At 39.8% G+C, this 13769-nt stretch overlaps 1 protein-coding gene across 1 annotated transcript in view; it reads right to left on the bottom strand.

The window, feature by feature from the left end:
- LOC122549650 (ubiquitin-conjugating enzyme E2 E1) overlaps positions 1-13349 on the bottom strand; it is a 121099-nt gene extending 107750 nt beyond the window's left edge. Inside the window, exons 1-2 of the mRNA XM_043689439.1 lie at positions 13028-13349; positions 12414-12464 (exon numbers count right to left, since the gene is read on the bottom strand). Of these exons, the coding sequence (XP_043545374.1) occupies positions 12414-12464; positions 13028-13257 (281 nt within the window). The 5' untranslated portion in view covers positions 13258-13349. The remainder of the gene's footprint in view (positions 1-12413; positions 12465-13027) is intronic.
- Between the last annotated feature and the right edge of the window lie 420 nt (positions 13350-13769).

Below are 13769 nucleotides of genomic sequence, written 5' to 3'. Positions count from 1 at the left end.
ATAAAAAGCTAATCTTAAATTGTAATCAGTACACAAAAATTAATTGAAAATCCAAGTAGGTTTAATTTTTAAAATCACACCAACTTCTTACAGGAAAAATTTATACATGCAAATCCATTCATCAGAAGTTGCAATTGTAGGCGTCATTTTATTCTGGACTTTAGTTCATCAGAATTAAAATTCAAATTTTTGATCTTTTTTCAAATCAGGCGGTAACATAAAATAGGTAAGATTGGGAGGTGAACAATGTTAGGATAGTTAACAGTGTCAACCCAGCAGACTGCATTATTAGATTTGGCTGAAGTCAAAGATGAGTATAACCAATAACATAGATGGCATCAAAAGCAACTGAAAGAAGAATTGACTTTGTAACTAATTATATTTTGTGAAGAAATTCTCAAGCGAATGTTTCATAATTGCAAAACACACAAGCCACAAACTGGAATTTTAGAATTGCATTCATGGACACTACCAAATCTCAATATGCAGTTTTGAATCCGAACCCATTTTAGATCAATCCAAACCAAACGTTTATTGCAAACAAGCTTTACCCTAAAAGACCAATACTCCAAATATCAGAAGTGATATTTTATATTCAGCACTGTATGGAATAAGGCAGTAGCTAAATCGCTATTTTATCAACATTTGTCTTCCTATTGAATGATCCACATTTGTCACACAAGCTTAAATCATCAATATCTCAAACCCATTCAAACTCATTTGTAACATTCAAACTGGGGACTATCAATCATTTGAGAATGAACAAATAGGTACTGCTCCACTTACCTTTAGATATTAACAATCAGCAGTAAATGAATACTAAATTGCAACCTAAATTGCTTCGAACTTAACAATATGTTGAAACTGACAATAATGAATACTGCTGAAAATTAAAAGCAGAAAGTGTATTTTTCATTGTTGGGGAATTTGCTTAGGTCACGAAATTGTAATGAAATAATGTCAACAAGAACAAAAGCACAATACAATTAGTTTAGGAACAGGAGTGGGCCACTCAGCCTCTCTAGTTGTCACAGTTGTTCACAAAATCATGGCTGATCTGAACTTCAGTTCTTGTATGTCACATGGCATTTAATTACCCTGGAGAAAAACCTAGCCTCATCACAATCACAAGAGATACCATTGTATATCCAAATGAGACAGTTCTGTGATGACAGCCAATGTAAACCTCAAATGACAGAATTTGGCAATGCTGAACAACAAACTATGTACACAAAGACATCAAATTGTGTACATCACATAAAATATCATCTGCCTTGGAACACATTTACATAAAGTAACACAATTGCTATGCTCTCAAATTAAGAGCTGTTTCCCATGCAGGATTACATGTCACTAAATACATAATTATCAGCACATGCTTCTAATTCACGATTAATCAGCTATTACAGCTCCCTCATTTAGCACTAACTTTAGATAGGTGGTATTGTATTTATTATAAACATTAACTCTAAGTGAGTGCTCATAAATGGAGGTGGTTAAACTCAAACATTTTGGCAGGGAGGATGGAGATGAATGATATGTGGCAGTAAAGTTGTATGCAGTACACTTAGCTTTTTGTATATTCATAATGGTCCATTGTGGCATCACAAGATAGACAATTGCTTTGGTCATTTGTACAAAATCAGCAATGAAAGTTATTTCTCTGTTGGACCAAAGGTATTCATTCCACCAACCCTGGATCTGAGTCAGCTGCAACTCCAAAGCAAACGATTTGCTTATGATAAGCTGTCACACAGACACATGCACTAACATGCAGCACAGGGACCGCACTGAGCACAGTAAAAACTTGAAGAAAAAGTTGCTTTAAGTTGTCTCTTGCTACAACTATCTCCAGTTTGATATCAATTAATAAACTTTGCTTTCTAATTACTTTCAATAGGCAGACAGGGGATTAAAACTGTACTGGAAATGTGTTGCTGGAAAAGCGCAGCAGGTCAGGCAGCATCCAGGGAACAGGAGAATCGACGTTTCGGGCATAAGCCCTTCTTCAGGAATGAGGAAGGTTTGTCCAGCAGGCTAAGATAAAAGGTAGGGAGGAGGGACTTGGGGGAGGGGCGTTGGAAATGTGATAGTGTGGTTGGAGGGTTCCCAGTCGGAAGATAAGACGCTCCTCCTCCGACCGTCGGGTTGTTGTGGTTTGGCGGTGGATGAGTCCAATGACCTGCATATCCTCGGTGGAGTGGGAGGGGGAGTTGAAATGCTGTGCCACAGGTTGGTTGGGTTGGTTCGTCCGGGTGGCCCAGAGGTGCTCTCTGAATCGCTCCGCAAGTAGGCGGCCTGTCTCCCCAATATAGAGGAGGCCACACCGGCTGCAGCGGATGCAGTAGATGATGTGGGTGGAGGTGCAGGTGAATCTGTGGCGGATATGGGAGTTTCCTTTTGGGCCTTGGAGAGGAGTGAGGGGGGAGGTGTGGGCGCAAGTGTTGCACCTCCTGCGGTTGCAAGGGAAGGTGCCGGGAGTGGTGGTTGGGTCGGTGGGGGGTGTGGATCTGACAAGGGAGTCGCGGAGGGAGTGGTCTCTACGGACAGCTGATAGGGGAGGGGAGGGAAATATATCCTTGGTGCTGGGGTCTGTTTGGGGGTGGCGGAAGTGACGGCGGATGATGCGCTGTACATGGAGATTGGTGGGGTGGTAGGTGCGGACCAGTGGGGTTCTGTCCTGGTGGCGGTTGGAGGGGCGGGGCTCAAGGGCGGAGGAGCGGGAAGTGGAAGAGATGCGGTGGAGGGCATCGTCGACCACGTCGGGGGGGAAATTCCGCCCCCACCCCAGTCTGACCTATCACCCTCACCTTGACCTCTTTCCACCTATCACATTTCCGACGCCCCTCCCCCAAGTCCCTCCTCCCTACCTTTTATCTTAGCTGGACAAACTTTCCTCATTCCTGAAGAAGGGCTTATGCCCGAAACGTCAATTCTCCTGTTCCCTGGATGCTGCCTGACCTGCTGCGCTTTTCCAGCAACACATTTCCAGCTCTGATCTCCAGCATCTGCAGACCTCACTTTCTCCATTAAAACTGTACTAGTCAACAAATTTGCATATTACTGAAACATCACTATCTTGATGCAGTTTGGTTCGCAGCTTGCTAATCAATCAATGTTCCAGCTAAATTGAATGGCTGCAGAATTATCAGGAATGGACCTCACAAAGAACAGATAGGCTGTGAGCAAGAAAAGTTTATTTTAAAATGTGCAGTTAGCTGGCTAGACAATGGCAAATTAGAACAAAATTACCACCAATTAGCTCAGGTAAAATCTAGATTTAGAAACAAAGGTGCATAGCACTATTTAGCATTGGAGTTAAAAATCAATAAACAGTCAGTTTTATTTTGAAGAAATACAAAAGATTCAGAGCCTTTTCCAAGTATGAATACATTGCGTTTAATGCAGCTTCAACATTTATAAATATTTCAGGATCTACATCATATGTTTTTCACCTCAGAAAAGGTACCACCAGACATGCTAATGAGTAACCCACTCTGACAAGAAAAGTCTTTGAATCAGTCTCAGTCAGATTTGATCTTTGCTGCAGAAGCAGATTTCAAGCAAATGCAGGCAACAGTCAATCTCAGTGTTTCAGGCTAAGGAGGGTTCAAAGAAAAAATTCATTCACAAGTTAAAAAGTCAACGTGTTCTGATGTGGGCAGGATCAGACGTTGCTGAGACACTTGCTACAGAATATGACCAGCACTCATTATGAAACACAAAGACGGATCTTTTGAGTTAAGTACCTCACCCCATCATCAGTCACTACATGCAGGGAGTTGTAATAAGGGCAAATATAAACCATGTTTTGAAAAAAAGTTTCAGGCTGTAGCTCTGAAAAACATCCATTTTACTAAAATGGCAACTGGAAAAAAAAATGTAAACAATTAAACCTCAACTTTCAGTTAAGCAACTGTGGATATTTGGAATTACAGAAAGCATTAATTATGCACAGCCAGCATGACCAAAGGATAAAACTCAAAATAATAAACTAAGATGCTTCAATTTATTGCACATAACAGTTACTTTTTAAAAAAAGCAGGAAGACATGCGTACACAGGATGTATGATTGGAATAGAGTAAGTGTTAATTTGATGTCACCCATACTCAATTCAGCAAAGCAAGTGTTAAATTAAAAACTCTCAATATGATGTAAATGATTTACTGGTTATAACCATCAACAACAAATTTTGCATTTAATGCTGTTAAGTAGATTTGATAAAGAAACACCTGACAATAGAAAGAACATTATTATTGGAAGAAAGCGACGACAGCAGATGCTGGAGATCAGTCAAAAAATGTGGTGCTGGAAAAGCACAGCTGGTCAGGCAGCATTGAAGGAGTAGGAGAGTTGATGTTTTGAGCATAACCTCTTCATTATTATTGTACTTCATGCTCTGGCACAGGAGACACCTATAGCAAATCAAAGTACTTCCTAATTATTAATCCATGCTAAACAATTCTTGTTCATTTGGAACATTTCAAAATTATTCACTAAAATGTAACCTATATCAATCAAAACCTTCCACCCACACAAATAACTCCGAAGAGTGCAACTGCAGCACCTTTGTGTTCCTTCAATCCTCACTATTACCTGAAAACAATATGAAACAGCCTAGACAATAAGTGGAACTTCAAACATTAAACATCCTCTTCCAGAAACAATAAAATTAGACATCTGAGCGTCATCTACAAGGCTGCAATCTATAAAGAATGCTGATTACAAAAATCAAGTTTGAATGATATTCAACAGTTTGAATTCTGACAGCGCATAAACATAGGTCAATAGCATCCTCCAACTCCATATTTTCTCTGTTCCTAACAGCAGTCATTTTAGACTCGAAATGTAAATTCTGTTTCTATCTCCACAGATGCCACCTGACCTGAATTTCTCCAGAAATGATTTTTTTCCTCTTCTGATTGTTCCAAACAACAGTCATCGCATTTTCAGGCTGCACATCATTCAAGTGAGTTTTCAATGAGGAATGAGAGCAATCAGGATCAAAGAACAGACAAAACTCAGCCTAAATCTGTGATCAACAATTTGGGATTAGGTAACTCTCATGAACTCTCCTTCTCATGCCAGATGGTGAATTAACCCATTGATTAGCTGGGTAAAACTTGTCTGAAAAAGTTTCAATGTGATTCAACACAGAATGGGCATTGAGGCTGTAGATCTTTGCTAGATAGTCAACTGCAGCGGAGCAAATACTTCACTTTTTGCCTCTATCAACCTCATTTCCAATCACAGCCACAAGACAGAATTGCAGATTGATTTACATTCATAGTTAAAACTGTTCTGTTGTCAATTTACAGAAATCATGTTTCTATACAGTGTGAGGAAAATTACTCCAGTTGGTTTGATACAGGAGAGAGAATGAACTCACTCACTGTGAAGCCCTTATCTCAAAGTTCACAACTAGTGAAACTGAAATGGCAGCCAAGTCTGGTATTTTTAAAAAACACCCAAATAAATAAATATTTCAATGCTCATTGATGAACATTCAATAAAGCCTAAAGGTACAAACAAAAACACAACAAACAAAAATTCCATTTGAAGATCAGAAGTTGAAATACATTTTATATGTTTAGATTGACATTTAGGTGCAACAGTCACAAGCTAAGTGCCTTAATTTATAATAAATAATTTGACACTTTCTCAATGGAAAAATAAAAATATCAGACTGTGTCAAAAAAAGCATTTTTCAGAAAAACTTGAATGATTCATACACACCACAACAGGCTACAGGGTAACTTTATTAGCTTCCAGTGTTAAAACAATATTCTAATCATAAATTGGGCCGAAGGGCCTGTTTCCACACTGTAGGTAATCTAATCTAATCTAATTAACTAGGTAAAAACAATGACTGCAGATACTGGAAACCAGAGTCTGGATTAGAGTGATGCTGGAAAAACACAGCAATTCAGGCAGTATCCGAGGAGCAGTAAAATCGACGTTTCGGGCAAATACCTGATGAAGGGCACCACTCTAATCCAGACCCTAATCATAAATTAAGTATTAGCATTTCAGAGGACAAGATTCTTCTACTAATTCAATTCAACTATTAATCACAACTCAATTTTGCTACATAATCTCTTAAAACACGACCACAGCAATGTTTTTCTTTCTGCATTTAAAATTCTACTCCAAAAACTTACCTGGTTTCATGTACTTATCATATGGTGAAAATATTTAGTTTTTATTAGACTTTCTCACCTCTTCAAGTCCTGATATTTGTGAATGCCAATGCAAGCTTGTAAACTTCTGCCTGCAAATAAATACTAATAAAATTTACAGCTTCAACTGCTTTACAGCCTGTCCTATATTAACAAGTACAAAGATACCAATGAGATTTTTCAGACTCCATTTTAGTTTTCAATGTTTGTTTTCATGCCAGCAATTTGCCTTCTTTAACTCCCTCTTGAATACTTTACTGGTCTTAAAGTCACAAACCTGCACATTGTTATAGTTCTGTTGATCAAAAATAAGTATCCAGCAGCTCCTTTATTAAAAATAATTACTTTTTAACATTCCCCCTGCAAAATGGCAATTCACCTGGGGTACTATTGCCAAAAAAAAAACCTCAACCTGGTCATTCTTCATGTGAATTCAGATATTACATGAATGGATGATTTGTAGTAGAGGACATTCAATCTTATCCTCAAACATGAACTTTTATAGTGGAATACATAATAACAAATGTGCAGTTAGAATCTCAGCTCTATTTTCTCTACAATTAGCTTGGAGACAAAGGTCCATCACTTCAGTGGAATGATAATTAGTAGCTACATGCATCACAGTTCACAAAATATTCAGCAACTGCTGCATGAAGAGTTATCCATAAGTCCTGTACTGTGCACATTCAGATTTACTTCAATGCCATTGCTAGAACAGCTCCATACCAGAGCCCACATCCTTGCCCATATGCCTCCTGCATATTCCCTGTCTCAATTCAAACCAGCTAACTCAGCACAAGCTTTGGATCAAAATAGAATAGAACATAGAACATAGAACATAGAACAATACAGCACAGACAGGCCCTTCGGCCCACGATGTTGTGCCGAACTTCTAACCTAGATTAAGTACCCATCCATGTACCTATCCAAATGCCGCTTAAAGGTCGCCAATGATTCCGACTCTACCACTCCCGCGGGCAGCGCATTCCATGCCCCCACCACTCTCTGGGTAAAGAACCCACCCCTGACATCTCCCCTATACCTTCCACCCTTCACCTTATATTTATGTCCCCTTGTAACACTCTGTTGTACCCGGGGAAAAAGTTTCTGACTGTCTACTCTATCTATTCCTCTGGTCATCTTATACACCTCTATCAAGTCACCCCTCATCCTTCGCCGTTCCAACGAGAAAAGGCCGAGAACTCTCAATCTATCCTCGTACGACTTCCTCTCCATTCCAGGCAACATCCTGGTAAATCTTCTCTGCACCCTCTCCAAAGCTTCCACATCTTTCCTAAAGTGAGGCGACCAGAACTGCACACAGTACTCCAACTGTGGCCTAACCAAAGTCCTGTACAGCTGCAACATCACTTCACGACTCTTGAATTCAATCCCTCTGCTAATGAATGATAATACTCCATAGGCCTTCTTACAAACTCTATCCACCTGAGTTGCAACCTTCAAAGATCTATGTACATAGACCCCAAGATCGCTCTGTTCCTCCACCTGACTAAGAACCCTACTATTAACCCTGTATTCCGCATTCTTATTTGTTCTTCCAAAATGGACAACCTCACACTTGGCAGGGTTGAACTCCATCTGCCACTCCTCAGCCCAGCTCTGCATCATATCTAAGTCCCTCTGCAGCTGACAACAGCCCTCCTCACTGTCCACAACTCCACCTATCTTCGTATCATCTGCAAATTTACTGATGTGTCTGATCTATACTGTTCAAGTATCAAACAATACACATAATCATCAAATAAGTGGTAAATCTCCAAAATTATTACTAAGATTGCAGCAGTAGCCCAATCTACAAGAAGTTAAGCTATTTAACAAAAAAGGTATGCATTATGAGTGGTCAGACTAATATTGACAGAGTAATAAACTCCAACCAGTAGTTTGTTTTACCAATTTTTTAAAAACCTTAACAGGTTAAGTATCATAGCCATTGTAAACATTGATTGCATAATAGAAATCAAGCTTTGAACTGGAGGCAATTTTGGTTTGGCGTTGAAAAATAAAATAAAATTTTAAATTAAAAAATTAATAAAAAGATAGATCTCATTGTTATTATTTTTGTACTGTTAATAAATGTCAGATTATAACTGTTCAGTGTTATTAATTTAATATTTTCATGCAGAAAATTTGGAAGCTGATATCTGCAGTCAGAAATATGAATCTTTATGAATCAAGAAAAGAGTAGTTCATAGAATCCTTACAGCACAAAAACAGGCCATTTGGCCCAACAAGTCCACATCAACCTTCCGAAGAATATCTCATCCAGACCCATTCCCCATCCTTTCCCCTTACCTACACATCTCTGAGCACTATGGGCAATTTTAGCATGGCCAATTCTTCCAACCTGCACATCTTTGGACTGTATGAGGAAACTGGGGTGCTCAGAGGAAACCCACACAGACATGGGGAGAATGTGCAAACCCCACACAGACAGTCACCCGAGGCTGGAATCAAACCTGGGTCCCTAGTACTGTGAAACAGCACGGAGCCACTGCTCCGCCCTTAATCTAATAGCATCCAAATATTTTCATCACATGAAATGCAAGTTGGAGGCTGAGGAGTGACTTAATAGAGATTTACAAAATTATGAGGGGCATGGATAGGATAAATAGACAAAGTCTTTTCCCTGGGGTCAGGGAGTCCAGAACTAGAGGGCATAGGTTTAGCATGAGAGGGGAAAGATATAAAAGAGACCTAAGGGGCAACTTTTTCACGCAGAGGGTGGTACGAGTATGGAATGAGCTGCCAGAGAAAGTGGTGGAGGCTGGTACAATTGCAATATTTAAGAGGCATTTGGATGGGTATATGAATAGGAAGGTTTGGAGGCATATGGGCCAGGTGCTGGCAGGTGGGACTAGATTGTTGAGTTATCTGGTTGGCATGGACAGGTTGGACCGAAGGGTCTGTTTCCATGCTGTACATCTCTTTGACTATATCAGGTAAACTGGATTAGATTTTGAATGAAGAAATAAAATAGTTGTGATAGTGTTTTAAATGGATAAGTAAGCCAAATTCAGCCATGTTGTGGGCAAATAATGGTTGAAATATGAACCTTTTTGTTATACATGTGAAATACAAATGCATAGGAACAATTAGTAAGCCATTCAATCTTAAGCTTCTGCTACCATACAATTTGATCATGGCTGATGTGTCTTACCAACCTAACCATCTTGGTTCTGTAATCCTTAATGTCCTTGGTTAACAAAACAAAAATGTCAATAAAGAAATTTTCAACTGACCTCACCTTAAGAGGATAAATTTTCAAGTTTTCTCCAAGACTTTGCATGAAAAGGTGCTTTCTGACATCACCTCCAAACAGACCTAAGATTTTGAAGTTCTGGCCTATTTTTTTCTGAAAATCGTCACCACAGAAAATATGGGAGTTAGCAATACACTTAGCCATTCTAAACACCTCAACTAGATCAATCCAGAATCTTCTATACTCAAGGATTACAACTTTTCTTCAGGCAATCTGTGCTCATGATTTAACTGCTTTACACCTGGTGTCATTCTGGTTAATATGTTGCACCTCACTCCAAAGTCAGTGTGTTTTTCCAGATGGTACCTCGAGGAATTTTTGAACCTTTATAGCATAAACTATGTAATTATTCAGCTATAAAATCTGCTAGTTTTAATATATTGACACCTATTCAAGTAACCAACGGAATATTAAAACGGAAAGAAAAATCAACAATCTAATTCCCAGAAAAGGGGCTCATTCTGTCAAGCCAGCTCATAAACAAATGTACATTTTGCAATATTAGTAAAACAGCTGTCTGTCAATAGCCAAAGAAATAACTCAGTGAGAAATTCATTAATCTTTAGCACTTTCAAGGTTGCTTCCAGAGATTTCAATTTGAGCTAAATAGAATTAAAAACTGCAGATACATATTGAAAGTTTCAGTTAATAATGTAATTCAATTTCTTTAAGTGTATAGGTCACTAAATCAACATCCACTAATCTGAAAATATTATACTGAGAGCTATCAGAAAGGCACTGTCTTCATACTCTTTCGATGGTGTACTACAGAACGAGCAGTCTAAGATACTTAAAAATAAAATTCACACCCTGCATCATATACACGGTATTTTGCATAATTCCATTTCATGCAACAAGCTCCACTATCACTTTGGAGCAAATAAACCTTCTAATTTACTTGCTTTAAGCTTCTTCATTCTTCTTTCAAAGAGTCCATCAAGAACGAATAATAAATAAAGCTGTCCCACAAAGCCATCACTTCAGTGGAATGATAATCGGTAGCTACATGCATCACAGTTCACAAAATATTCAGCAACTGCTTCATGAAGAGTTATCCATAAGTCCTGCATCATGCATGTTCAGATTTACTTCAATGCCATTGCTATAACAGTTCCATACTAGAGTGCACATCCTTGCCCACATGCCCAAACAAGAAGAAAAAAGAATACTGAAATGCAGTTAGATGGAAAGATCTATGTGTCAAACTAATCCAGCTCAAGGGACTTCCAACTCGTCTGACCACTCAACATTCAGATAATGCCCTAAAGTGGCTTTCAGCTTCATGCCATCCAAACTGGCTGCCTCACAACAGATGTTAATGCCATTCATTTTTTTTTCATTCCAAGAAAGACGTTAAGAATAATTGTGTGGGCCTGTGCCCAAACTATCACAACAACACGTTATGAATGCAGCAAATTCTCTCAAGCATATCTAAAGAATCCACTTTCCCCTCCATGTCTGAGCTTGGTTAAAATAAAATCTGCAACCCAGCATCCTTCCGTACTTCTGCCCCAACCCATTTATCATCACAGAATAGTTGGTTTTGATTTCTCCCCATTTAAAACAAATCACACATATCCACAAAAAAAGGCATCAATGCCCGCAATGCCAAAGCATGTACGTACAGAAGCAAGTCTACCTCAGGGCTGCATCTAATATCACATATGGCCAAAGCTGGTATGCCTATGTCGTATATTCATTTACTCCAATACATTTCAGTCAAACTACATTTTTCAAATTTTACAAAAACTTAGTTATAACTAATAAGCTTTGTGCAGTAATTCAGTAATTTTGAGATTCCACTGTCACTCATTTATTCTCAGCTTATGCTATCACAAAGGTTGACTAAATTACAGATTTTAAAATTATCCATTTAGAGAGAAAACATTACTAATTTGTGATAGAATATCAAGGGTATGGTATACATCCCATGCCAATATCATTTCTGAAACCTAAATAATATCCTAAAATTTATTTTTGGATCCAAAGTTCAATGGAATAGTTCTGATCGTCTCATTCATAACACAGTCATGCACAACATAACTGTCGGCTCTATCTTGGACAACCATAGAAATGAAACAATACTAATATCCAAGAAGGTTGGTGTTTTAAATAAATTCTCTCTATGACTATGATTCTAAGTGAAGTGAAAGAGTTGTTCAAACAGGAAGTGATCCAACTCAAGTGGAAATAATTTAAAAGTTTTTTCTTAACATTATAGGTACTGAGTGCCATTTGTATTCCCATAAGAACACAGCAATGAACCATGATACAGAAAACATAACACAAGCATAAATCTTGTTTCATCCTAGAATTTGACAACATCTCAATCACAAGCTCATATGTTGTACATTAGTTAATTAAAAGAGAGACCTTATTTTGGTCTTCCAAAAACAGTTAAAAACATTAAAAGGGGCTGTTTTTAAAAGAAAGGTGAGACTTAAAATTGCCCAATGGATAGGAACTTATCACCATCTTGTCAGCATTGATCAAAATCATTTAAAGACAAATTACTCACATCTGCATTATCTGTGAAGGGTAGAACATTTACTTACCAAAGATGTGAATGAATATCTATCACACACACAACCAGAACACTTCAGTACCCCCATCCCCAAAAAATCACAATTGTAAAACAGCACCAAATCGAGATGGACAAGAACCTTCAAAAAAGTGCAGAACTGATGGGAACCCCCTCAACGGGAGGAAAATTTCAAACTTCCAAAATGAAACTTACAAGGGAAACTTCAGTTTAAAGTACTGACGTTTAAGTTCTATTTGATTCTGCAAATGCAAAATTGGCCTGAATCCCAATTTCTGTTTCAATACAACTCTCTCCACTCCTTCAATTTATTGACCAGGGTTTCGAACTGAAACAAAAATCGCACACCATCCCAAACCTTTTAATGCATGTATTAAGGCAGACCATTTATTTTCTGAGAAATCAACTAACCTGCAGTTCGGTGGTGGATCCAACGTGATATCAGCAAGCTCCTTCTGGATTCTGTCAAACATAAAACATTGATCACTTTAAAACCTCTCGGCATAATCAAGAATGCTGCATCCCCGTCACATTCACCCGGAAATTTCACGACTTCAAAAAAGTTAACAACAAAAAAAGATAAAGCAAAGATGTTGACCCCAAGGCTGTGCGAGAAAGCGAGAGAGGAAAAAAAACATGGCCGCTTCTCGAAGCTCCAAGAAGCTAATACAGTGAAAAATTTCCAACTCGATTGCCGTACTCCTCCGGCGAACACACTCCACACAAGCCGGCCCAGCGGAAAGTAGCTGGCGACAGGAATGCAAACCCGGGGCACGGGGGTCACAACCTGACCCTGTCTTTTTGTACAAAACGATCTTAGCTAATATGCAAATGAGCCTCTGGTGTTAAAGAAGTCCGGCGTGTCGCGGGTGAGAGAAGGAATCCCGGGGGGGGGGAGGGGGAGAGAAGCAGAGCAGGAGCCCCATGACCCCCCCCCCACCCCAGACCAACGGCCGGTGCTCGTGCCCCCCCTCTCCTCTGCCCGCGCGCTGCCCGGCCAGCCGGCCCGCGCCATCCGCACTCACCTCTTGGCGCTGGTGGTGAGCAGCTTAGGGTTCTTGCTCATGGTGTTGTTCTTCGCTTCTCTTTTCCTCTTGCTCCCTCCGCCGCCGTTGTTGTTGTTATTGCTGCTTCCGCCGCCGGTCCCGGTGATGCTGTCGTTGTTGTTGTTGTTTCTCGTCTCTTTCTCAGCTGCCTGCGAGGAACTTGAAGACGAGGAGGAGCTGGTGCTGGCCCTCGAGTCGTCATCCGACATCTCCGCCGCTGGCTCGCTGTCACACACTGACTGCACTGAAGCACGACAGTGTCTCACACTCTCTGCTCCCCTCCCACCTCCCAAACAAACAAACAAACACACACACCACTCACCGACAACAACGGAAAAGACAGAGAATTAAGACGTAGAACTTAACATAATTGAAAAAGAAAGTGAACAGCCGGGCACCAGACGTACACCTGAAGAGATGAGCACATACACAGAGAGTGAGGATACAATGTCAGTAAGAGTGAGTCACAGTGTATCTGATGTAGTGTAACACTCACAGCAGCAACGCACTGACTGACACTCACTCAACAGCCGAGCAACAGCCCCGTCATCGGCTGCGCACTGTCAGCTGGAGCTGCTCCAGTCCTGGGGTGGTTCAGGGGGACTGTCCTCGCATCAATAACAAAACAGACAGTGTCCCCCACACTTTGGACAATCTGGGAGAAACAACCGCTGCACCGCATGGATTGGAAGAATGAACCCCAGGTGTTGACTTTTGTATT

The sequence above is a fragment of the Chiloscyllium plagiosum genome, chromosome 5 (genome assembly GCF_004010195.1).
Source record: "Chiloscyllium plagiosum isolate BGI_BamShark_2017 chromosome 5, ASM401019v2, whole genome shotgun sequence".
Taxonomy (NCBI): Eukaryota; Metazoa; Chordata; class Chondrichthyes; order Orectolobiformes; family Hemiscylliidae; genus Chiloscyllium; species Chiloscyllium plagiosum.
This window is presented reverse-complemented; position numbering and strand designations above follow the sequence as displayed.